Source organism: Accipiter gentilis, chromosome 6 (genome assembly GCF_929443795.1).
Source record: "Accipiter gentilis chromosome 6, bAccGen1.1, whole genome shotgun sequence".
In the NCBI taxonomy this organism is placed as follows: domain Eukaryota; kingdom Metazoa; phylum Chordata; class Aves; order Accipitriformes; family Accipitridae; genus Astur; species Astur gentilis.
The window spans coordinates 5,496,266-5,521,889 of record NC_064885.1 but is presented as its reverse complement, the minus strand read 5'-3'; the positions used below and the strand labels follow the sequence as shown (position 1 = coordinate 5,521,889).

At 40.6% G+C, this 25,624-nt stretch overlaps 1 protein-coding gene across 6 annotated transcripts in view; it reads left to right on the top strand.

Annotated features, from left to right (window-relative positions):
* The window catches only part of EFCAB5 (EF-hand calcium binding domain 5), a 43,618-nt gene that overhangs the window by 9,926 nt on the left and 8,068 nt on the right, over positions 1–25,624 (top strand). For 5 of the 6 annotated variants that reach the window (XM_049801685.1, XM_049801681.1, XM_049801682.1 and 2 more), the window contains 12 exons: positions 3,838–3,994; positions 4,694–4,757; positions 6,611–6,681; positions 10,295–10,450; positions 15,266–15,365; positions 16,078–16,965; positions 18,140–18,208; positions 18,350–18,442; positions 18,885–19,099; positions 20,346–20,502; positions 23,961–24,250; positions 25,135–25,307. In XM_049801685.1, the coding sequence (XP_049657642.1) occupies positions 3,838–3,994; positions 4,694–4,757; positions 6,611–6,681; positions 10,295–10,450; positions 15,266–15,365; positions 16,078–16,965; positions 18,140–18,208; positions 18,350–18,442; positions 18,885–19,099; positions 20,346–20,502; positions 23,961–24,250; positions 25,135–25,307 (2,433 nt within the window). Of the gene's footprint in view, positions 1–3,837; positions 3,995–4,171; positions 4,252–4,693; positions 4,758–6,610; positions 6,682–10,294; positions 10,451–15,265; positions 15,366–16,077; positions 16,966–18,139; positions 18,209–18,349; positions 18,443–18,884; positions 19,100–20,345; positions 20,503–23,960; positions 24,251–25,134; positions 25,308–25,624 lie in introns of those variants that run through there. The other variant, XM_049801687.1, reaches the window with a different exon arrangement.

The following is a 25,624-nucleotide window of genomic DNA, read 5'->3' as shown; positions in this document are numbered from 1 at the left end:
TTTCCCTTTAAAGTAGAAACTGGTTTGTATTTTATTATGTTGCTTATTTCTGGGGTGTATTTCAGTGTAATACGATGCTTTGCCTACCTTTGTGTAGGCAAGTGTAGGCACTTTGTGTAGTGCTTTAGTGTAATATTTATTGAATATTGGAAGGGGGTTTCATGACATCTTACAATATGCTAAGGTTAGAATGTGAGTGCATTAGGTGAACAATAATGCTTTCATTTTCATTGCTCTATTCAGAAAAATATAGAAGTGAACATGCGTGTCTATAGATGGCCCAGAGGTGATTGTGAATTATGTCAAAATTACTCATTCACTACTAGATCACTTTATACTATATCTGTGTTTGTAGAATAATGACTTCTATTTGAATGGCTGTCTCTTCTATTTGCATAAATAGTACATACAGCTTGAAAATTGGTTTCAGGGTTTCAGTGTCAGGAATTAGGGAAGTAAAATGTTGACATGTCTTCTGCATAAACTCTAAATGAAGATAATTGAAGTTCCCGGTACTATAATGAATAAAAGAATGTGTTAAATCTCTCTCTACTGCTCTGAGTTTCTCTCTCTACATTTCTACTCCACATACTGTTACAGTTCAAAGGAACATGCTTTGTGTGAATACAACTAAAGCAGTGTGATAAGTGAATTTCATACAGTCACTTAACCTCCTTTTTCCCCACAGATAAAAGAAATTATAACTGACTGATCGTGGTCAGTGTGTAAGAGCTCAGCTTTTTGGTTTTTCTTCATAAACAGACATACAGTAGTACGACCAGAGCTGGTAAAAGATTTTCAGTTTTATTTTTTATCTTTTAAATGCCAGTCCACTGAAACAAATGATCTGGGGAAACATCTTCTTTTTCAGTGAGCTTTCACTCAAGCACAGACTGTTCTGGGGGAATGTTTAGGATGCCAGCCTTGCCACACCTTTGTTTTGGGGACTGTTTCACCATTCATATTGCTTCACAGAAGGACACCTGGATGCAGGAAATTCAGAACCATATATCATTTTTATTTTGCAAAAGAAATTGAATTAAAATACATAACATTTACTGGGGTTTTGGGTTGGGTTTTTCGTTTGGTTTTGGGTTTGGTTTTTTTTTCCTACTATAATACTCATAGCTTTCATTGTGAATCAGAGCTTATTTCTGGAGAGGTCAGATTTGCCTGTAGAATGCAAAGTGTTGGCTACCAGTGACTTGTTATCTCGGCCTTGGTTGTTAAGTCCATGTTTACATTTGGAGACAGGTTCTCAATTTGTAGCTATGAGACCTGATGCAAAGGAAGCAACTATCAAGACTTGTGGAAATCAATCTCTCTGTAGACAGCTCTGCCACGGGGGTTTATGTAGCCATAGCTGTAGCAAGTTTTGCATATCCGCTGGTAGTAGTATCATGGGATTTGCATTCAGAGCAGCTCAGGATTTACATATTTGTGATGGCTGTATTGTGGGATTTGCATAGGATTCTTAAACCACAGCAGCACAGAGGATTTTACCGACACCATGTAGCACTGAGGCTCCTAATGTCAGTCACCGGCTTTCTAAACAGGAAAAAAATGTTACAAGAGCGATGCCAGTCTGTGCTCAAAATCTCTTATATAAGCACCAGAAAGATGAGGAGTGGAATTCTGGCCCCAATGAATCTCCCAGGAGCCTTGACATTACCTTCAGGAAAGGCAGGATTTCACCACAGGTTTTTACCTAAAGCTTACCAGTCCTCCGAGAGCTCTCTCAGGCTTCCTCCGGTCTCTCCTTAACTGCCACCTGACCGGGAGTCAAGGCATGCAGGAGAACAGATGGGAGAAATTCCTCATCCAAATGGATTGATACCTGAAACAGAGACTTTATTTATCCAGGAATGGTAGTCCTTCCGTCTGAGTCACCCATCCTTGTGTGGGAGTTAGGCGGCTGTCTTCCTGAAGAAACATGTTTCATTCCGCAGGGACAAGTCACCCTCACTGCCATCTCATCTTTTCTGGAAATGTCTAATACTGAAATGATCTCACTTTGAAATGGGTGCCCAGCGCTGCTATAGCCTGTTTTGCTGTTATTGTCTAAGGAGGAAGCATTTTGTCCTGCTCCAGGGACACCAGGCAGAGGATGCAGCTGCCTGGTGTTTTAGGATCCTGGAAATAAATGCAAAACTGTAGCACAGCGCAGGTGCAGCACGCGCTGTAACGTGTGCTGGGCACTGCCCGAATTAATCACCAGAGGCAACTCCTAGTATGGCCTTAGCTCTGCTTTCAGCTTGCAGAGCGGTCCTGAGGAGGACCTGCAGCTAGAAATGGTCTGGTTTTCTCTTTCTGTCTGTAGCATACATTGGAGAAAAATCCATTAGTCCATTTAGCTTGGTACCTGCTACATACCTGCTCTTTGCTGTGTCTGTGAAGGAGTCAGAAGATAGGAAATTGTTTTACCCTTCCCCTGCTATCAAAGTGCCGGTGGCTGAACTGCCTCAGCAAGCACTTGTGCAAGGCCCATGACTGATTAAGGAACCCAGTTATTCATTAAAAAACTTCTGTGGTAAGTGGCCATGAAGAACAAGTACCTACTGATAAAACTGACTGTGATCAAAATGTATTGGTGTAATGTGTTGAACAGGCCTTTCTATTCATTAAAGAAAGTATCATTGTTTTATAATGTCTAGGATGACCCCATAGCAACAGAAGAGAGCAGGGACAGGATGAGCCCATCTTCACAATGTGTGAAACAGGGGGAAGAAGTGAGCAGAAATCGTTAGTTACAATATAGTTTCTGGACTAGTGTGTTCTCAGGTACAAAAGAGGAGCAATACAAAAGAGGGTGTAAGGGAGAGCCGCAGAGGTGAGCAGGGCAGCTATCTCAATGCAGACAATTCCAGCAGCCCCGTGAGCAGGAACTGTGCTCCCCATATGAACTGATCCTTTGGCTCTAAGTGTTTTGAATTTCCTAAAGGCTTTTTTTTCCCTGTTTCATGAATGAACAAAGTCAAAACCAAATCAGATGAGTTCTAGAGGATCAAGTTGATTCAGTTGTTTTGTTGTGCAAAATGGAGGATTGGGAAAAACATGGCTGGGTAATTAGAGAAGCAAAGAAAACAGAAGGAAGAAGAAAGGGAGGTACTTTTAGTCCAAGCTTGCAAATGCCATGTGTTCAAAATGATGGAGAGGTATTATCCCTGTCCTGAGGCAGTAAGGACTTTATTGTGTGAGACTGCTTAAGAAATTTCATTGAACATTGTTCTTTGCCAGTGAAGTGCTTACGTGAAATGGTACTTAGGCTTTGAGACAAATGCATAGTGATGCAATTTTGTTGGTAAATCAAGTGTAGCAAAATTAGGCAACTCCCTGCTAAAATTGAAAGGAAACTGAAGGACATCTACACAATTAATGATTAATACTACTATAAATGTGAAGGTAAAATTTATCACTGTTGGAACTACACAAACTAGGAGAGATGTACAGATGATTTTCCCTTAAATGTCTACCGCGTACTCTACAAGAGGCTCTGTCCGCATGCATGTATCTGACACTCAGAGGTTATTTCTTCAGATTCATCGTTATACTAGATTGCAGGAGATGATATATGTCAGAATATAAATACTCTCACCTCCTTGGAGCTGCCTTCTGAAAAGCAGATTACTAATATCTAGTCCAGTAGTCACACTAATAATTTTGTGCCTCAAACATCAAATATTTCTTCAGAAAAAAACCTGCTTGTACTAGAAGGACAAGAATTTCAGTAAGAAGTTATTTCCTTTCCTTTTGTTCTTCAGGGTAGGCTTAATCTGTTATATATCTTAAATATGTTTATGATGGTATCTTTCTAAACCATATTCCCATGTCCTGCAGGCTGGCCAGGATGAAGGTGGAGGCAAAGAACAAACGTAAGGACAGGGAGCAGGTGGACAATATGAAGTCTCAGGTGAAAGAGATGAGAAAGGAGGCGCTGGCAATTCAGTTCAAAGAGTGGACAGTGGATGTCAGTGGCAGAATACCGGTTGCACTGGTAACTAGGCAAGATCCTTGTTAACACACTGCTATGCTTGTTCCAGATAGGAGGAAAAAGAAGATTATGGTAGTGTCATCTGCCCTGGTATGGCAGCGTGGAGCAAAAGGATGGGTAATGGCTCTGACATCCCTTAGGGTCAGGGTGCAGGTTGCTGTCTACCACTTGGCCTCACCAAGCCCTGATTCCCCACGAGCACGTGGAAGGATTGCAATGCATTCTTCACAGAGGTCCTGGGAAGCTAAATGCCCCCTAAGGTACTCAGATACTCCTGAGGTTGTTGGATATGTACCTCATTACTGGATATCCTTCTCTGCAGCTGATTATCCCTCAGAATCCCCTTAAAAAGGTCTGGGGCAGCCACCCTTGCTCTCCTGTGGCCTCCATTAAATTTACTTTCTACCTCTGGGACTCATACAAATTGATACTGCAGCTCATAAAATATGAGATTTGAAGCAATTGTCATACATCTCTTGGCACAAGCATCTTTCTTACAAGTCACACAAGGCCCCTAGGAAATTGGCCTGTGGTTACACACAGCACAACATAGACAAGGTCTACATTTAACAGGGCCCACCTATGTGTGGTAAGAAGCATGGCTGGCCCGTACAACTGATTATTCTGGGTGATTTATTTTAGTAATTGCCTACCATTGTCTGCATGAAACAGGCCTTTGACTATTATTACCTTGATTTGTAGGTTCAGAGTGCCCTGAGGTCTTTTCCAGATGTCATTGCTTCGGGTCCCATAGATGTGAGAAAAGGTAAGTTTTCGATGTGTCTCCTTTAGTTTTATTTCTGTGGTCTGAATTCTGATGCAAACTGTGAGCAAACAGCAAATGGATTTGATAATAGAGAAAGACTCTCTAAGGGTAGTTACACCAGCTAGGATGTGCACCACAAATCTTCAGACAGATTGGAAAGAGACTGAACCACCATGTGGTTCATTAATATGATCTTGAAAAGAATGGAAAGAAGTTTAAAAAATCTTTCAGAGAGATAAAAAGATCAGATGCAGGCGCTTTCCACTTACATCCTGCACTATCTAGACATTGCCATGTGCTTATCCCTGTTTTTAAGAATCAGTGTAACAACAACCTCCTCCTTCACCTGCCCTATCAGATGGTGTTCATCTCATGGGAGGTCTTGGAAACCCCATGGGCAGCTTGGCATACTGGGAGTTTTGGAGGAAAGGTAGGATCAACAAAATTAAAGTCTGACAGTGTTGTTATTTCTTCTAGTTTCAGGGGAAATGCTGAAGCTTACCCTGCGCTCCAACAAATAGCCCATCTTGTCTAGCTGTTCCCTTTGCCAGTCCCTGGCATGCCAGTGGCACATAGCACAAGGGCCTCCCTCTGTACCAGAGCAATCAGCACAGACAGATTTACATAATTCCTGTCCACTTTATATAGCTTACACTTGACCTCCTCGAATAATGATAATTGACTAGATAGAGCCAGGAACATTGAAGTGGCAACATACAGCCTGCTGCCAGCCCTTTACATCAAGAGCCTGTAATAATCATCAATAATAACAAATCTGCCTTTGCCGGAGGATGGGATGATAAGCAGGGAACCTCGAGAGTGCATTTCTGCTTGCTGCTGGAGTCACCTCTGTCTAGAGCTTGCCCTTGCTCAGCCCTTTCTGTATTACAGAATTGTTCCTCTGAGTAATCATCCTATATTGGTAGTATGCTGTGAGAATGCCAAACGCAGCTCTTGTGCTCCTGCTGTGGTGGCTGTGGTTCTCGCGTGTGAACAGATACTGGAATGTGAGATTGAGAAGAAAGTTTCTGTCCAGATCCTTGCTCTCCAGATGCTGGAGGTGCTTTATGTCATATTTCACTAATAGTGTGGCTCCATTTCTTAATTTATTTAATTTAATAGCATCCAATATACACTAACGGAACATTAAGCTTTGTTTTATAGTTTAATAAAGATAATGTACAGTTTAGGAATGTCTTAACCAACAAGAGAGAAATGCATTCTATGGTGAATTTTCTCATTACTCCTGATATACTGTAGAAGAAAGAACAGAAAAATAATCCCGACAGAAATAGTATGTCTGTGCTCAAAGATCTCATTCAGAAATCTATGTAGACGTTTGACATATCTTCTCAGTTCCATTATAGCAGCCCAGAAGCTGACCAAAAGATAGTTTTGAATATTGTCATCAGTAAAAATATTCCCACAGATCTTCTTGGGAAAATTACTATGATTTTCAGATTCCACTCTTGCAAAGCAGAATCAATGTCCCCAGAATTTTAAGGCAGTTTTATCTGCTTGTTAAATAAAAAATAATTTCTTCCCTCACATAATTAGTTGTAAGTACCGTTAAAGTCATTGCAATTTGCACCAACATATGTCAAGAATAAATATGACCATACAGTTCTGAATAGGTAAGTGCGGATTCTCAGCAAGAGAAATATGTAAGAGTCAGATTTAGGTAGCCTCTATACAGTCAGATGCTTCAGCTACTGTGTAGGATAACCTCAAATAAATGTAATCCAGCATGAGAAGAAAGTTAATGTAACATACAGTGTGCAAAAAAAATGTGTACAATATGCTAAACCACAACTGTTTCCTTTCTAAACCAGTGTCCCTTCATTTTTTGCTAGCAATCTGTGACAGGAAGCTGGAAATCATAGAGACATTGGAAAAAAAAGTAAACATAGATGAATTCACAGAGGTGAGAAATTAAATAAGAGCATCTGATTCAGAATATGATGTTTGTCACAAACTAGTAGCATTTCCCTGGGGATGGCTAAGATGAGTAAGTGAAGGGCTTCACTCCTCCAGCATCCCATGTAACTGGTTGTATCAGGACATTTCATGGTCCATCCCCATACCCATCCTCTGCTATCACAACACTTCCATTCTGGCCAGCAAGGGGGAAGTATTTGTTTTCCTCAGAGCCACAGCCTGTGCTGCTCTCTGAGAAGTTACCCTTGAAGCAGTGGTTTTTAGGACATCCCTCTCAGTCCCTTTCTAGAATGCCAAAGCCCTGAATCACTTATGAATTCAGATTGTGCATTGGCTGCTCAAGGGAGGTTTGGTGTCCCAATACAACCATTAGCCTGAGGTAATTAGTACTGTCCTCACGGTATTGTTATTTGTGATTAAGTTCTATTAATCACATTAAAACCCAACAAGTGATGAACTGGGATGAGAAGCTCTACCATTTTTGCCCTGAACCATTACTGGCCTGAACCATTACTGGCTTGAACCATAACAAAACTGCAACAAGTGTCATAAATGTGTGAGAAGCATAACCAGGCTGAAAAAACCTCAGTTTTAAAATCAAAAGCGGTTATTGAGAAACATCAGAAGTTTGTTTTTAACTCACCAAAATCAATAAATGTAGTTGGAAGTTTCACTCCATTACTCTACTCTTCATCAATTTGAAAACAACCCAATCTGTTCAAACTATATTTACTGAAAAACTCTCCAGGCCAAGAGTTTGCCAGCCATTTCTACCTACGACAGAGCTAAATTTTATGGCTGGGTAATTAAACCTGTGAAAAGGGATGTTTAGAATAGAAATAATGACAGACCCTCAATTGCAGCAGTGCTAGTGGGTGCTGTTACAATAATTAAAAACAGAGTATAAAGCAGCTGTGCAGAGACTAATTTCAAGCAACCATGTGTGATTTTTGTGCCTTCTTCTCTCTCAGGAGACTCACATGTTTGGTATTTTGCACAGAGATGCATTTTTATGATAACTTGTTGAAGGCTTTTTTAAGCATGAAATGAGGTATTTTTAAATTTAACCTCTGAAAAACTGCATTTAATTAAGAAAACTGTTGTGGATAATGGGAGCCCAGAGAATTGCTTTTGTCACTGCAACGAAGCATCAATCCATAACCCCTATGGTACATGTACAAGCACCGAATGAATTCATGCTCCATTAGCATTAGAAAAATGTTTTAAAATATATTTTGTGTACTCTTTATTTTAACTCAGTTAAATATATTACAACAGAGCTCAGAAGTACAAAAGACATGGACTGTCAAGCTGTCTGATTTACCAGCCAGTGCAACGTTGTTCTCAGAATATATTCTCTGATGCTTTTTACAGCCCGCTTTTAATTGAATCAAATGATGAGGTTTTCATCACTTCCCTTGGGAGTCTGTTCCATAATCACAGGCCTCGCTCTCAGGACAGGACTGCTTCTAATCCTCAGCTACAATTTACGTTTGTTCATCAGTTTGCATCATCCACCAAAATCAGAATGAGAGATGATCTTTCTCCACACTGGTCTAGGCCCTTTCACATGTGGAAAGCATTGCTTTTTAATGGACCTTAAAATTAAATGGCGCTTTTTTTCCCCTTGAATTCAGTACAGCTTTGGGTTACTTAAAGGCTGTTAGAAACTCAGTAGAGAGACCTCACACGTTGTTATTGGGGTTTGGGTTTTTTTTTCGGACATGCAAAAGAGTGGCTGTTGTATTTTTACATCCTTCGTGACAAGCTCGTGGAGTCTTTTATATTAAAAGCATTTAAATCCCAGGGACCAGTCCTTAATAGTTTATTTCACTGGCTTTGTACTCTAACATGCAGACCCCCCAGCAGTCTTGACACAAAGGTGTTTACACCAAGGGAAATACTCACATTGCCTTCATAGGGTCAGAATCAGGCTTTAAAGGTGAGATTATTTTCCGTGACTGCGTGTGGCTTACTCGATTTCTGTTGAGATCAGTAGGAACAAAAAGCAAAGCTCCATTGTTGTTGATGATAATGTGTTCACAAACTACAGTGAGGTCTCACACCGGATAGCAAGAAGGACGTGTGCCAGCTTTCTTCCGATGGGTGTCAAAATCTCTTGGTTAATAATAAATAAATGTGTGCTTATTATGTGTACAGTATTTTACACAGTAGAGTGCTTTACACACATCGGCTAAGAAAAGCTTATGACTATGATAGTTCCTCCTGCCCACAGAGCCGAACATACGCTACTAAAAAATTTTCTGTGAAGCTGTTAGACAGCAGTATTAATACACAAGCCTTTGGATGTGTCATCAAGATGACATACAAAATAACAAGCTGCTTGTCCAACCTGCCTCCTCCCAACTGCTGTCATCTTTAAGGTTCATCTGTCACAGGGCTCCAGGTAATAGCTCTGAAAAGCTAGTAGATACATGTAGCCCCAGATCTGCCACCTTCTCTCCAACCCACCTACAGCCTCTTTTTTTATGCTGAAATGCAGAAAAACCACACATTGCATTAGGAGTTCGTCTTTCTCACCAGCCACCCCTCAGGCCATTGGCTGCTGCTTTTCTGCTCTTGCTCTCTTCTCCACTTGTCCCATATATTTGGAAATTATGCAATATAGACATGAATAATAATAACATATATTAATATTTCAGTTTGTTAATGCCTGTGCGGCATTTCAACAAGTCCAAGACGTTCTAGCACTTATGTCAGGTATCCATACTCTAAAAATGGGATAATGGGAAACATTCTGTGTTTTGGAAATTCTTCCTTTTAACTGTATGGGCTCCCTGTTACTGTGGCTGGCTCCAGAAACCTGCTGTAATAATTCGGCACAGGCTTTGGGATTGTGGTTTGTTCTGATGGCCATTATTATTTATGTCATGCACACCACATTTTTAGAACCATATTGCTTTTGCTCATAAAAACCACATGGCTATAAATCCAAAGTGTTAAAGTGTCTCCAAGGCTAGAACTTAAAATAAATCTCGAGTCAGTAGTATTCCCAGTGTCAGGGGACTTAGGTGACAGCAGGCTCATTTTCAAAAGGCTCTTTCCTTTTTTTATTGTATCCAGGCTGGTTCTCTAAACACTGAAATCATGGGCAATGGTCATTTTGTGGCATTAGAGAGTTGAGTGACTGTCAGTTCCGCAAAAAATAATGGCTCAAAATGCCTCCTTGGGAGTAAAGTCAGGAATACTAAATGCTACAGAAAACCGTTGAGGACTTATATCCTCCCTGAGATAACCTAGCTTAAGCAATGACATTTCATAGGAGGGATTCTGATCCAGTATCTGTGAACCACTAAACATGATAAGTGACTCTGGGCCAGGAAAGGAACTGTTCAACATGTGTTTGTGCAGTGCCTAGCACAGCGGTGTCCCAGGCTTATTTGGAGAATATTGCTGCTTCTGAAAGAAAGAACAAAGTAGGCAGCGTAGCGTCCGTGCACCAAGTCTGCATTATGTTAGCAGATTCAACTACAAATTCCTATCTATTTCATTGCATGCAACAGGTTTTTAGGAGCTCAAATAAAGGTGAAAATACTTGAAGAAAGCTAACCATTTACACTGCTGCTTTCTCTCCATAGTATGTCCATTCCTACACTGAACATTTTTCAAATGACATGTTCCAAGAAATCCTGAAGCATCTCGGTCAGTGTGCTGATGACTTCCAAGAAGCAGTAAGACATGATACGTGGAGGCAAATGTTTGCTGATCTCTTCCTAGATTGTGATTATGGAAAGGTAGGCAAAGCAGCAATCAACCTAATTTCAATATGGTGATGCTTCCAGTTTGGCATTTCTCTGGGTCACTGCTTTCTTTTTATTCTTCATGACTCTAGATACTATCTTTGTGCTTACTTGGCATTATTTTAGGGAAAAATAAGTGCTGCATTGTCTTCAAATTCATATCTCTTAGACACAGATATAGCCAATAGCCTGTGAGCTGATAGCTAAGTAGTAATGAAATGGCCTAACCTGATGGCTTGGGGCTGAAGTTTGATGATTCTGGAGAAGAAGTTAGCTACGCTTTTTAGTACTTCTGGTCATTACCTGTTCCCACAGCACGTTCAGAATGTTTGGGTGCTAATTTGTCTATTCAGCTGTATTTCAGCAAAGATAACCTGATATAGATTGACCTTAATAAATGTGCACAATAGTAATATAATAGGTTAATTATGTTGCATTAATTTATACACCTTTAGGGCTTCTATCAATAAATCTCACAGTTTAAATTTAAAATGCAAAATAATCTATCTTTACAACCTCTCTGAGAAAAGTACTGTGAACTTCAACCACAGTTTATGGACAGGAAATTAAAATACAGTAAGTCAGTTACAGAGCTGGAAATGGAACTCAAAAGCCATAATTTGGTTTTCAACAGCTCTAAACTCTAATCTGTCATCCTCTGAATACACCTGCATGCCCTTTTAAAAAAAAAAAAAAAAGCTAGACTTGTCAGAAAACTAGTAAGTTGCAGGAGCTGAAGAATCAATGGCATAAGCTATTGCTAAAAACTAGGGCTTCATCCAAAAAGTATGGTACTTGTTATGAGTACCTCAGCCAGTTGCTGGCTACTACACAGCAAACGGTTGCCATAATCTTACAGTTTTCTCCCCTACATAAATTATATATTCTATCCAGCACTCCTCTAGTGATGTTTACAGCATGCCTACCCAGAATGAACTGTGCTCTACAATGTCATGCTAATAATGTCATTACCTCTAAGAGAATGGAATTACAGAGCACGTTTCAACACCAATGGTGTGTTTGAGAGAATAGCAGGCAAGCTGCTGTTTCAGGGATGAGGAAAGAAATGTGTCTACTTCTTAGCTAGAAGACATTTCATTTTCCTATTGCTCTGTCAAGAAGACCTATGATGGATCCTCCCGGGTAGAGTAATATATAAAGTCGAGTCCTATCTTTGCCATGCATTTTGAAAGGATCCCTTCTTTCCCTTTCATGTTTTTTAATGTGACTTTCTTCCTATTATTTCTGTGGCAGTAATCACCATCTCCATGCTACTAATCCCAGTGGAATCTCAGAGGCAAAGAGCCAAAAATACTAGCACAACATAACAAGAGTGAGCAGCTATCAGCACGGAAGCCATCGCTGCCCAGAAAAAAAAAGATCAGAGCACAAATATGGTTGCTGTATCTAGCCTCTGAGGTAGCCTTTCTCTGCAAATTGAGTTCACTAAACTGTAGTGTGGACCATGGCAGTTTTTTTAAACCTGACCTGGTTTCTTTTGTATAGCTCTAATAAGTCCTGCCGTACGTACTGTACCCACAGGGAAGATAAAAGATGCAAACTAACCCAAGGACTTCTACCACTTGAATGTGATCCATTACCTGTAGTACTCATTCTGCAAAGCACAGCAAAGCAGTTGTTTCAGTTCCTAATTTACATTTGTTTGGTAGCAGGCAGTTATTCCAGTCTGCATGGTGAGTGTGGCTGGCTGCCTCAGTGAGTTGCAATTAGGGCCAGGGAGCTGAGAAAGCAGTGTTTAAATTACAGTCAAATTAGAAGGTATCCACATGATCATTATTATGATTTCAAATGCATGCATCCAGAAGGATGGCAGCTCAGCAAGAACCGACTATACAGTGAAGCAGAAACTTTCCAAGACAATACCAGAACACAGTTGAATTACTGCTCTAATGCCCAGAAAGAGCTATTGCTCTGTGAATTTTAAGCTTATCGTCTCTCCGTGCTCACACGTATCAAGTATAGTTTCTTTTATACATTATAACAGAATCTACATTAATTTTTCAGGGATGTTTTAAGCTTGGGATCTTTAAACGTAACTGAATTTAGTCAGAGTTTTCAAACTAATGACGTTTGAGACACTTCTGATTACCTTCCTTACAGTACAGCAACAACAAAGTCTGCTTTCTCATGACCTTTTCTGAGTGTCTGTTCTGCCCATCTTGCTCGCTAACAAGCATACTGTGGTGTTCAAGATACACACGTCACGTTTTCAGAAAAACAATCAAGCAGTTAAACACTGACCTATCACCGATTAAATGGCAAGTCTGGTTTAGTCTTTGTTGTTAAAGGAATTACTCATAGATCAGGGAACATTGCTGAAAACAACTGAGAATCATCACCTGCCAATATCAAGGTGACAAGAAAATTAGGTCAACATGTTTCAACTCTCTAGCCACTAAAGCTGGCACTTGTTAAAAGTGGAGACAAGTTTTGGGCAGTTGTACAAACGCAGATGGTCTGCTGTTATTTCTAGCGGATGCCGTACCTGTCCTGCCGACGAGACTCAGTACAAAGGGCTGATGGGCAGGAATCTTTCATCAGCCTCCCCAGTCGCACACAAAGTACAAAGAAACATGACCTTTGCTAGTAAATTTAGGAACGCCGAAAGATAGCCTAACTGGGGATGGGACTGTGGAACTGGTTGTCCTGTTGTAATGCTCCTCTCTTCTACAGATAGCTTTACTGTGACATGTTCCTCCCAAGGTAATTTGTAAGGAAAAGTGTCCTGAAATAACAGGAACCTCTGGTAGAATGGCAAATCTGTATAAATTGGAAATGTTTAAAAAAAAAGTTGGAAAATATACCCCTAATTCATATTCTGTAATTTCTGAAAAGGAATTTACTATATTTAGCAATATATAAAAATAAAATTATTTCATCTAAATCACAAAAAACCTCTTCTAGAATCCGAGTTATCTAAATCCTCCAAGTACATTATTTTAACATGACAAAAAAGTATCTGAATCCCAAACCAATATTTTTATTTTCTTTTCAATAATACTTCATTGTTTTCTTTTTAATAATACTTCATTCATTGATTTACCTTTTTAATAAAACGAAGCTTTGCATTACTGCTGCCAGCTTCAAGGCAACCAGCAGATGATTGTGACGAGTAACAGCTGAGGAAATTTAAAGGGAAAATTAAGTGTGTGTAATGGAAATACTAAATGGAGAATCCAAATATTCCGCGGAGATCTGGTAACGTCTTCAAAAACATGTTCTGTGTTTGCGTTATCTGCTAAATGGATGCAGAGTCCAATCTGATATATTCAACTGAAAAACAAACAGCATAAAGAAATGTTTGCATGGGAACATGCAAGATATTTGTATATGAAAGTCAAGAAGATGAAGATAGTGGGAATCAGGCCCTACATCTTGTAAGTTTAGGGACAGACTTATGTGATGACATTTGTTGTTCCAAACCCACACATGGCTGAAATTCAGCTGTAATTTCCAGCATTTTTTTACCAGCAGGAATTAAGATACCAGAGTCTGAAACACTAAAACTGGACTGGACAACAAGTTACAGTTCAGTTCTGATCCTTTGTCAGAATTTGCAAAAGCTTTCAATTCCCTTTACAGGAAAAGTGTTGCAGTAACAGAAAATGTGATTTATTCACTTAGTTTTCAGTATTAGCTTCCTTGGGAGGCACTTCTCCACTAAATGATGGGTATCTCTCAGCTGTTTTCAAGTCCTCTGTTCCTAAACATTGATGCTATTAATGATGGGTTTAGATTATAAACAACACAGTCATCTTGAGCTCATTTCCAGAAAAGTGCAGCAAACTTCTTCCTTTAGTTCTTCAGCCTAAGGGCAGGAAAAGTTCACAAAGAATTAAAAGCTCAGTGAATTTTACATTTTGCAGTATTTACTCTAAGAGCAAAATGTGAAAAGGAAATCAATAATTCAGTTGGAAAGCTACTTGTTACAAATAATGAACTCAAGTAAATCTGTTTTCTAATTAACTACTGTCTTTCCCTAATGGGAGGGAGATTACAAAGGTGGTAGGACTTAAATAATGACAACAGGAATTCACCAGAAAATGGAAAACTTGCAATCATTTAGATTTACTTTACTTTTTAAATTCACAATTTCCTGATCGGAAATGAACCATTTAATTGTCTTTTCCTGGTTTTACTGTCTGTATACACTCATTCTGAGCAACAAGGACTCATTCTGAGCAATAAACTCTGCATGTTCCTCTGCACCGTAACTACAGATACCTCTTTCACCTCTGTGATCAAATGTGTATGGATTTTTAAAGGAAATTAAGCAGGTTGTCATAATAGCTCAGATTTTTGGACTAATTATTTTCCCAGGCAGTTGCCAATACAAAATGCTTCAAAGAAAATGATGGGGCACAAAAGCAAACTACAATGTGCAGTCACTAACATAATACAGCACAGCCCACAATATGTGCAAATTCTTCTGCAGTACTGTCTGGCAATCAGTGTCTGTCCTGAAAGTATGAAATGTTGACGCTTTGATCTTTATGTGAAGAACTCCTTTGGCAGAAGGGGTTACAACCACCAACTGTAATTTGTCAAGAATATGCAAGAGGATGTGCCTGCAAAGTGATAGGTATGAGGAGTTCCAGCGAAGTCCAGAGAAGAAATTTTTGCCTCTATGAAATGAAATTAACTGCTTTGAAATTTGTACTGATGTTCTGGTAATGGATAATTTTCAGTCACAGTAATTCTTAGGTAATGGTGCCTTTGTAGTGCTGCAAATGTTGATGTAAGTCCCAAGAACCAAAGAAAAAAACCAATTGTAATCTTTTTGCCTAGGTTGGTCTCTTAGACAGACAAAAAATACTTGCCCTGCTGATAGACTTCTATGACAGAAGCCCCGTGATTTCTAAGAGAGGATTCTGTAACCCAAGGCAGTGTAAGTATATGGGATATTTCAATTGTGGTTAAAACATTAGGAGGTCATATGAGGTTGTATAGTGAATATATGTTTTATAAGTGTTACCAGAAGTGAACACAGCCTAAAAAAGGACCCAAATGAATGCTGCGACCTATACACCATAATTTGCAAACATGTTTTGCAAACTGTGATGCAATGTTCAGAAATACTTCAGCGTCCAAAACTTTTCCTTCCTACAAAATTCTGAATTACTTTTTGAAAGTAGGATTAAAGAAAGACTACTTTTCCTGAAACAGTTGTTCTTTTTTACTGGGCAATATTAGAAGTTAATTTTGTGTTTACACTAAAATTTCTCCAGGAACATGGAAACATAAAGCAAAAACACAGAGAATCATCTACGGGAAAGTAAAATATTTTTAAGATATTGGACATTCATTAATTGCTAAGATCAAATGCAAGGCAAATTACAGCTTTCCTTCTTAGTATGGAGAATGATGAAACATTTATTTCAAATATGGTGTAATACACAATAACAGGTGCAGTTCTCTGCAGGCAAAGACATTCTGAAGTTCTGTGTTTCTGAGATGCATGTTTGCAGAAGGTACTTTCTGACAGTGTTTGTATTTGCTAGGAAATACCTCTTTTCTTTTTCTTCGAATTTTCTTGTGCAATACTAGAGAATATAAAATTAATGCAAACTATCAACTTATCAATATTTTTTCTATTTTAGGGCCAATAATTGAGCTGCAAGAGATTGAGCTTGTGGATTTATGGGGAGGCCTTGATGACCAGGAAGTTTGTGAGGAACTCAGCGAGAAGTTAGTCTTGTCACAAACAGGAATTTTTGAGGGAGAGATTTTAGCATCTGAACCTGTAGGTGATAATAGACAAGGCACATATGGAATGAGAACTAGTGTCAGAGAAGGTCTTTTTGAACAAAAGGGCATAAGTGAAGCTGAGACTGGAGGAATTTCTAAAGAAGAAAACCAAGCAGCAGAATCAAGTGATGCTGAGTTGAGAAAGGAAGGTGAGGACGCTGCGTCAGCAGTGAAAAGCACTGATTTTGAACCTAGTGATTGGGATGGAGATACCATACATAGGGAGAAATCCAGTTTCCATGAAGTTATCAAAACTGAGAGGCAAACCGAGTCTGCAAGTGCAGACAGACAGGAGGAAGCTTTCCCAGGATCAGCCTCTACTGGGTACAGTCTCAGTAAAGATGGAGAACCTGGACCTGAAAAACAGGTAGAGGAAGAGGAATTTAGCCCGGGTAGAGACCCTGACACAGAAACAAATAGGGAAAAAGATTATCGTCTCTTGGATGGAGAACCTGGCTCAGAAGAGCAAGTTTGTCAGAAGGAGGACAATGGGATTGCAGAAGCAACCAACACAATTTCAGGACCAACACCTGAAGCTATAACCACAACCTCAGAAGACAGAGCTGTGGCAGACATGGACATCATTGCTTCAAAACAGGATGCTCCAGTTGCAGAGGTTGTGAAAGAAACTCCTGCAAGAAAAGAGAGTTTTTCTAAGCAGCATGGCAGCCAGTTTGGCCAACAGACAAGCTCAGAGACAAGACTGCAGGACGAGGACCTTCTGCAAGACCAGTGTAAAGGTAAAGCATTCTCCTTTATTCTGGCAGACCTTAATCTTTTTCAACATATACATTTGTACTGTTTTAACTATAGGTGTGGTTTTAATCCATTTCAAAACTATTGAAAGTATGTGAGTGATTTCTGAATACACAAGACCATAAGCTTTGGTATCTTGTCAGCATGGTGTTTCCTGCCAAGGTTTCAGAGTGTGTTCCTCACACAGGGCGGCAGGTGAGTCACTTTGCTGGTGATCTGTATTCAAGGCACTGAGCAGACACTTTAATTCAAGCTGGGACTTTCTGAAGCAGCAGCATTTTTATAATAAGGAGAAACTTTATGTTCTGTTTCAACCTGTAATATTAGTATAGCAAGGCAGGAGCCTGAGCATGTAAAATATAGAAATGACTTTTAATAATTTTTAGGCTGTGATTGCCCATAGGGAGATATAGTATGGGAGGGATCATTTAGCAGGAACCTTTCATTTCAATCTCTCACTGTGTTTCCAAAGGACTACCATACTTCTTAATTGTGTACAAAGGCCCTTATTCCAGGAAGGCTGTGGTCAGGCAACTGTGTTTCCTAAGGGGTATTTAAGGACCAACCTCTTTGCTAGCGCTCTGTGAATACACTCTTATGTCTCACAGTTTAAAACACTGCAAGAACTGGGTCTACATTGCCAGAGCAGTCTAGTGACAGACTTATTATGAAAAGGGCTGTAAAGCCGATGGTACAGCCCAGTGATACCTACAGCTTTCTGTAGTTAACTTCCAGTACACAGCGCTAACCTGTCATTCAGCCAGTCCCTGGATGCACATCCTGCATTGTTTGGGGCATTCAGTACTTCCACCTTCAGAGCAGATTCCCACCCTGTTCTCACAGAAACGATGGTGTGGTGGTATGATGCTCTTTGAGAGAAAGGTGAATGGAAGCAAGAAGTCTGAATATCATTTTGAACCTATCTTGGAAAAGAATTTATCTTATTATTCTTGCTAAATGGGTATTTGTAGCTGGGCTTAAGAAATGTGACATTCACCATGTGAATTTAAGGAAGCAGTATTTCCAGACAGTAAAAATAAATAGCTACTGATAACAAGGGTAACTCCAGAGACACAGAGGTAGATTTTACATATTAATCAGCAGGGTGCTCAGACTAGTAAGCTCTGGTTCACAGAAGATTTCTTTTTAAAATTGCAGGTCCAGCACACTCAGACAGACAGGATTCTCCAGCTGAAACTAGCAAGGAGTTTGAAGTGCCATGGTCAGGTAACTGCTCATGTCAGCTCTTTTCATCTGCTTTAGAAACTATAGCTTGCATATATGTATTTAAAGGCTTTTAGAAAAGCTGTATCTTGTGTCTTTTTAAAAAGCTTATATCGTTACAAGGTATATTTTATCTTTCATCAGGTGACCTTCTGACTTGTGACCTAAGTTGCAGGTATAGCAGCTATGGAGGAAGAATTCCAGAGGACTGGAAGCGTGAGAACACTAGATTTCCAGGTATTTGGTCACAAAGTTGTGTGTTCACTTGGGCACATAGTGGCTGGCAGTGTCTGCAACCATGCCAGTATTGCTGTGAGCTGAAAGTTTGGGCAAGAATACAAACACTAATTCCCAAAGCTGACTTCAAGATAAGAGCAGTGTAGTCTTTGTCTCGGAAGGCCACTTGCTGTATAACAGTAATCTCAGCTCACCTGTGTTCAGTGATTTGACCTGGTTGTATGATAGCATCCATGCTAGACTGCAGCATAAAACTGAAGAGATACTATTTGAAAAGTATAAGCAGATTAAGGCCCTTAGTCAGCATGGAGTCAGGCTGTATTGAGCCATACTTTCACTGGATAGGAAGTGCAGGATTCAGGACCGCGTTGATACCTGCCACGTGGCCGGCTTTAGGGCAGCATTTGTCTTCCTGTGACACACTGTGCTTTCTGTCTTTCAGACTTACATCCCATCATGGCAGAGATTCAGAACCGTTGGGCTTCTCGTACTAGGAGTGCCTTTGATGAAAGCTGCCTCAACCTGCCACAGTTTGTACAGCTCATGGAGACATTTGTTGGTGAAGACATTTCTCTGCCTACTGTGAAGAGGCTTATTGCATTTATCAAAGAAGAATACAAACAGACAGAAGAGGAAAAAATAGAACAACTAGAAAAAGTAAATATTGATAAGTTCTGTTGATCCCACGTCCAAACAAAAAACAAGCAAATGCCTACAGACACTGACAAAGTCAACTTTTAATCTCATGCTGGCAGAGCTATTCACTTGCAGCCTTGCACTCTCTATTTCTTCAAGAGACCTTTTACCCCTTTGTTTTCATATGGATCCTCCCTCCCTAGCCCTTAGCTCTAGAAGTGATGACAGACTCATCGTGTAAGAGGTTGTCTGTCTGTTCTAGAGCCGGACTCAGTGAGACAGCAGGTTGATAGTTAATTGTGAAAGAGCTCAAAACATTCCATTCTGCTTATTCACCTTTATAATAGCCAAGAACCTGATCTCTGACCTACTGCACTGGCATGTGCATATGAGGTTGGGGATGTTCTGGGGAGGATTTTAAAACAAGTGTGTTTGGTTTTGCTATGTGCATGGCTGTGTGTGAACGTGCACATGGTTCTTTGTGTTTAAGTTACAAAGTGCTCTTGCCATGTGTTGAAAAACTATATTCCCCTTCAGCAATATCCTCATGCACAGCATCAAGGTGCCCCATATCACTTCAGAGTGCAGATATATTTCGTGGTGGGTCTATCCATAGTAGCTTCTCTAGCTGCATTTTCCTCAGACCTCTTTCTAGTTTCCCTCTGTGCTGCTGACCTAATTCGGATGAGCTATTGGATCTGACGGCTCTACTGTCCTCACGCTGAACACAACACACACTGCCAGTATTTTGGCCTTTGAGACAATTCCACTCTGGCCATTTAACACGGTATACTTTGCAAAGACTGGGTTTAAAGGACAAATTGTACATGTATTTGCTTAGAGCCCATGGACCTCAGGGCAGCACCAGCAAAATAACAATGCACAGAAATACAATCTGTCACATCTTTGGGTGTTAATAACAAGGCTGTGGTTAGTTCTTGCTGGGAAGACATTTGTATTCTGGAAAACTTGCACTTACCTGAGTTGATGTCACCTTAGATCCAGCACGGGCTTCGTTTGTTCACTGGGAACTAACCCTCTGCAGTGCTGATTTTGCCTGGTAAAACTGAACTGTCAGCTGTGTTTAGTGTTTCCAAACATCTCCCAGGTTTAACGATTCATCTCCAGGTCTGAGCTGTGTATGTACAGATTTGGCCTGGCTCATAGGAATTATGTGATCAGCATGCCATTGTCGTTTCCAAACTTGTGTAGACACTGAGAGTCAGTGTCCAGGAATTATCAAAGACCAGCTGTTCCTTTATTGTAGGTTCACCGCATCTCTCGCTTGGCTCAACGGAAACTGCTTTTGGAGGCACTTTTCGAAAAGTGGGACAACAATGCGTCCGGGTTTCTGGACCTGGAAGAGGTGGATACTGTTTTAAGCACATTCAAGGAAGGGATGGAAAAAGAGGCCTTGAGGAAGGGTAAGGGAACAGCTCTGCTCTGAGAGAACAATGTCAACACAGTAGCCCTTAAACCATTCAATGACAGTGCTAATGAAGTTGTTGGCAAGTACCAGTCATTTTTTGTTTTTGCAAGCAATCATAAGCATACATGGTATGATGTATAAAATGAAAAGGAACAGTTATCCAGACCTACTTGTTAATGCATAGCTCTATCCCCTTCTCCTGTGCAAGTCTCCTCTGCGAAAGATTCCCAGTCAGAGAGGTAGCCCAATGCTTTCATGATGTTGTGATGCATTAAAAAATTATTTCAGCTGTAACATGCAATGTATACTCGTGATATACATGCAATGTATACTTGGCAGTGAAAAATACACGTAAAGCCTGAGGACATGTTTGCACTTTTAGTCTAGCCCATCTGTGTTATCCAGCTATTTTTAATAGATAGACTTTACTGTGCTGTCTGCAGGAATGTATCTCAGAGGAGAGGACACCAGCTTTCCTTATGGGTCTCAAATAGCCTTTCGTAATCCACACTGTTGCACAGTTCTCATAAATTAGACAGCAATTTTGAGTCTCGCTTCTCTGTTGGTTCATTTCTTCGAATAAACTTAGCAAATTTGGTCCTTCACAGAATAGACTTGGGTCAGACTGAAGTGCTGCAGGTTCACCTAGACCTGTCTGACAGCATCATACATATTAACATGTGGGCATTAGGTGCTCTGAAATACTGTATTAGCAATTAAGAACATGTCTGCGTGTGTTCTTGGGTGGAGAGGACTGGTATATTCATGTTCATCTTCATGTTGCTTGTTCTGCTGCACATTACTAAAAATGGCTCATTTTGGCAACCACCAAAATCTCTTTATCCTTTAGCTCACTTGGGGAAGCTAGTGGGGAGCGCACTGGCATATTACAGTTAATTGTCTCCAGGCTGCACAGCCACAGAAGAAACTGGCAGTTTACAGCTCTCCTGTATTCAAAGCATGCCAGCACACACTACAGAAATATGGAAAGATGTAGTCCCTTCCATGAAGCACTCATAAACTAAAGGACAAATAGATAGCATAGCAAAATCAATACCACCTACAAGCAACATAAAACTATTCCTAGTAGCTTCAACCTAATCTCTCAACAACATCATGGAAAAAGCAGGTTTGGGGGAAGGATTCACAGACATTGCACTCCTCCTGGATGAAAACACAGAGTGAAAAGTGGGTAGAATTATTTGATTTTCGTTGTAAGTGAAAAGTGTAACATTACAGATACAATGGGGAAAATAATTTGTTATGCTGTGGCTCAGTAATGAAGGCACTGATCATGCTGTGATCAACTTCATTTGTATTTCTTTCTTCACCTCTTTCTTCAAAGAGAGGAGAAAGTGGAGGTGAAAATCCAAACATTTTCACACCATAAAAAATTCTCCATCCTACTTCTGTCAGAAAATCTGAAATTAAATTAAAAAGTACTGAGTGTTCTTTAGATGATGGACAGGATAACACAGCATTAACAGTCACCTCCACCACGATGGGGGTCAGTCAGTACTTGCTACTTCTATAGCTAAAATCAGTGATAAAATGCCCCCTGACTTCTGTGGGGGAAGGAGGAGGCACTCAGCTTCTATAAACATCAGTGTCTTGGGTGCACTGGGAGGCAATCAGAGCAGCTCCCTGCTTGTGCCCGTGCATCATTAATCAAAGCATTTTCTATTACACTGTTCCTTATAGCCCGCTGTATATATCGATCACAAAATACTCTTTGCTTAACAGCAAAATCACACTTCTACTTATATCGCTAGTCGAAAGCGGCTTGACGAATCACTCCCTTTACTTCTTCGAGTCCAACAGGATTTGAAATCAGCATGCAGAAAAAAAAAATAAAAATTATGAAAGTGTTAGTCATTGCAATGCTCAGGAGAGACACTGCCGGGAGCATGATCCGGCAAGCCCAGCTTGGGCAGAGCACCCGAGGAATCCCGGCTTGCCAAAGCCGGGAGGCTGCCTGCAACTTCGGCAGGCTGTGCAAGAGCTCCCCCGTGAGCCCAGAGCTGTGGGGTGGGCAGCAGCAGCAGAACCAGCAACAGCAGCAGCAGCAGAACCAGCAACAGCAGCAGCAGCAGCAACAGCAACAGCAGCAGCAGCAGCAACAGCAGCAACAGCAGCAGCAACAGCAGCAGCGGGTCTTGGGAGAGCTGGCACAGGGCTTGAACAATGCTGAGAGACCGGCTGCTGATTTAAGTAACAGCTGAATAGAAACCGATGAGGTAAATTTAGATTTTCATGCTCAGTCTGTTAGGATTACAAGTCTGAGGGTGAGTGCCGTTTGTCTTCAGGACCTCTGGACAAACTGGAATTTTGTGAACTAGAATGAGTAGGTACAGGAAAGCGATTCTTGAGAGTCATAATTTGACCCTTACAACATTCCTCATTCCCCCTTCCTCCAAGCAAAAGGCAACTCTGCCAGACCTTTCTACTGCAGCTTATTTGCCCGCGTTTGGGCAAGCTCAGCTGCAGTCCCTGGGACATGAAAAAGGGGACTGAGGCACAGCTCCACTCTCCAGCCTTGTGCAAGATGGGAAGGAGCAGCCTCTGTGCAGTGATCTTTACTCCTTCACTCCCCTGGGAGCTAACAGGCAGCGCTTGACTGTTTTAGGTGTTTTGTCACACTAATTTATTCTTCTAAACCCTGTATTTCTTATAAAAGTTCTCTTACTCCACATCTACATCTCTTAGTGCAGTACACGTGATTCCAGAGCACTGTCATCCCAACCTCTGTACAACTTCAATAGAGCTTTTGTTTTCTTCTTTGTTTATAAGATTTAGCACAAGCCAAATGTAATTTCAATAATTCATCCAAGGCACCTAAGAAGGGTAATTAAGAATGATAGTTACTTTGGAAGGCCTCAAAATTAAAATATAATGCCTCAAGTATGGTAGATAATGGGAAATCGAGGAATATGAGTGATCTGTGAAATCATCTTTAGGCTCTGGTTTTTACATTCTTAATGGAGTGATGAGTAGTTTTTCTGTAAGGTCTCAACTACCATTACTCTATGCAGAATGCCTACTTGCAGCCCAGTCCCACCAGTCCCTCAAGTGTCCATAAAATTTGGTTCTGATGTGGAGATACCTCTGATTTTTGATAACTCCAAGCAGCTTTCCTATTTTCCATTGAGCTTTGTTGTTTAGGTATGTTGCAGAGGTACAAAAGGGGCACAGGAGCAATGCCGTGCAGGTTTCTTTCTCAGTAGGTGAGAAAGCAGGCATCTAGAGGAAAAGGTGCAGCCAGTCTAGAAGCTGGAGATTACCTGTCATGATGACAACTTCCATTTAGGAGATAGCTGGAAGAAACCCAGAATGATGGTCTGGAGCACTCCACCCAAAGCCAGTTTAGGGCTTGATTCATATTTTGCACAGGAAAAGCAAAACTTATTATTCAAAACAGATTGTCCCTGTCTTATTTTCTATTTCTTCTACTAGCAAAGAAACACCTTTGCTGCCGTTACCCACAGCTCAGCAGAGCGGGGAAGCTATCCCCAAAGGCATTCCAGACTTTCCTTGAGTTAGTTGCTTCTGAGTTCCCTGGCAATGAGGATGAAGCTATTGATAACTTGGTGGAATTTCTGACCACAAGTGTGGAACAAAGTCGCATGAAGTGCTTGCAAAGCTTAACCAGGAGGAAATGGCTGTACAATATCCAGCAAGCAGCTGAGACCAGTGGAGCAAGCATGGAACCAGTTTACAAAGCAGTGTTTAAGGCCCTCTCCCAGGTACGCATCCCACAGAGCACAAGAATCGCTTGTGTTGGGATCATGACACTGACTTCAGCCCCTGCTGCATTTGAGTGGAACTCACAGGTAGCATGGGAAGTTGGTCTGAGGCTGGTTTCCTTGTGCTGTTCTGCACTTAGCCGATGTTCAGGAGAGCCCATAGTTATGCACAGAAAGAATCATAGGTCAGATATGCAATACAAGAATTCTCATCCATGCTTTGCCAATACAGAATGCATTTCATGGATACTTATGTCGCTTTTTGAAGAGCTGACTCAGATCAAATCTGGAAATCCATAGTTACAGTTTCGGAGCTTCCGAAATTAAACACACCAGAGTCAGTTTGGGACAAAGCTGCTTAATTTGTAGTGGAGATAGTTTCATTTTTAACTTGCAGCTGCAAGTTAAACACTTTAGATGTTTGTCCTCACCATTAAAGCCCTCCACAAAACCAAACTTCTCTCATGGTAGCTGAAGTGTTCTTACAATATTTTCTAGATTTGTAATAGCAACTCTGGCACTTGTTTGATTGTGTCAAAGGAATCTCCTATCGGAAAAGAAATCCATAGGAGTTTTGCTTAGGCACAGGTTATAATTAGGCATTATTTTTATATGAACTGCTCCCTATTAGCAGCAGGAAAAAAGAAATCCATTTTCCTTGCCAATTAAAATACCAAGTGGTTTTGCTTGTAACAGAGGATAGTACTGGTCAGATGGGATCACAGCATAGGCACATACATGTCATGTAGTTGGTGCATGACATACCAAATCAGTCACCCAGAAGAGCATCTCAGCAAAAAATGAGACAAGTGCTAAGTACATGAAATAAGTGTAATGGCCAATGGCTAATGTACATAATGTAATAGGAAACATTTGGTTGCTAGGATGCAGAAACCCATGGGGATAACAAGAAGATCAGTGCATATATTGCCCTTTTGGAAGAGAACCAGCTCTCACCAGAGCGGGGACAGATTCTCCTACACTATGTGGCATGTACCGCAGATGATGCGCCATATGTTCTAAACCAGATACTTTACAAAGACATGAAAGGAGTCAGGTAAGAAAAGTTGCAAATAATTGCTCCTTTTTATAAAAAATATTTGGAATGTTGGGGTACCAGGCAATGTTTGGGGTGCACTGGAAACAGAGGTTGATAGAGTAGTCCAGAGAGGAAATATCCTCAGGGACCATTGTGGAATGATTCATTATCATATACATGCCCTTATGCTCTGCATGGTCTACTAAGAATGGCTCTGTTTGGGATTTCACTCCTTTCCTTGGGGAGATTAGCTCACAGTCTAATAAATCTCATCCTTTAGCAAATGTCTATTACATTGGGCCTACATTTTCTTCTTTAAAAATTAATTCCCTTTT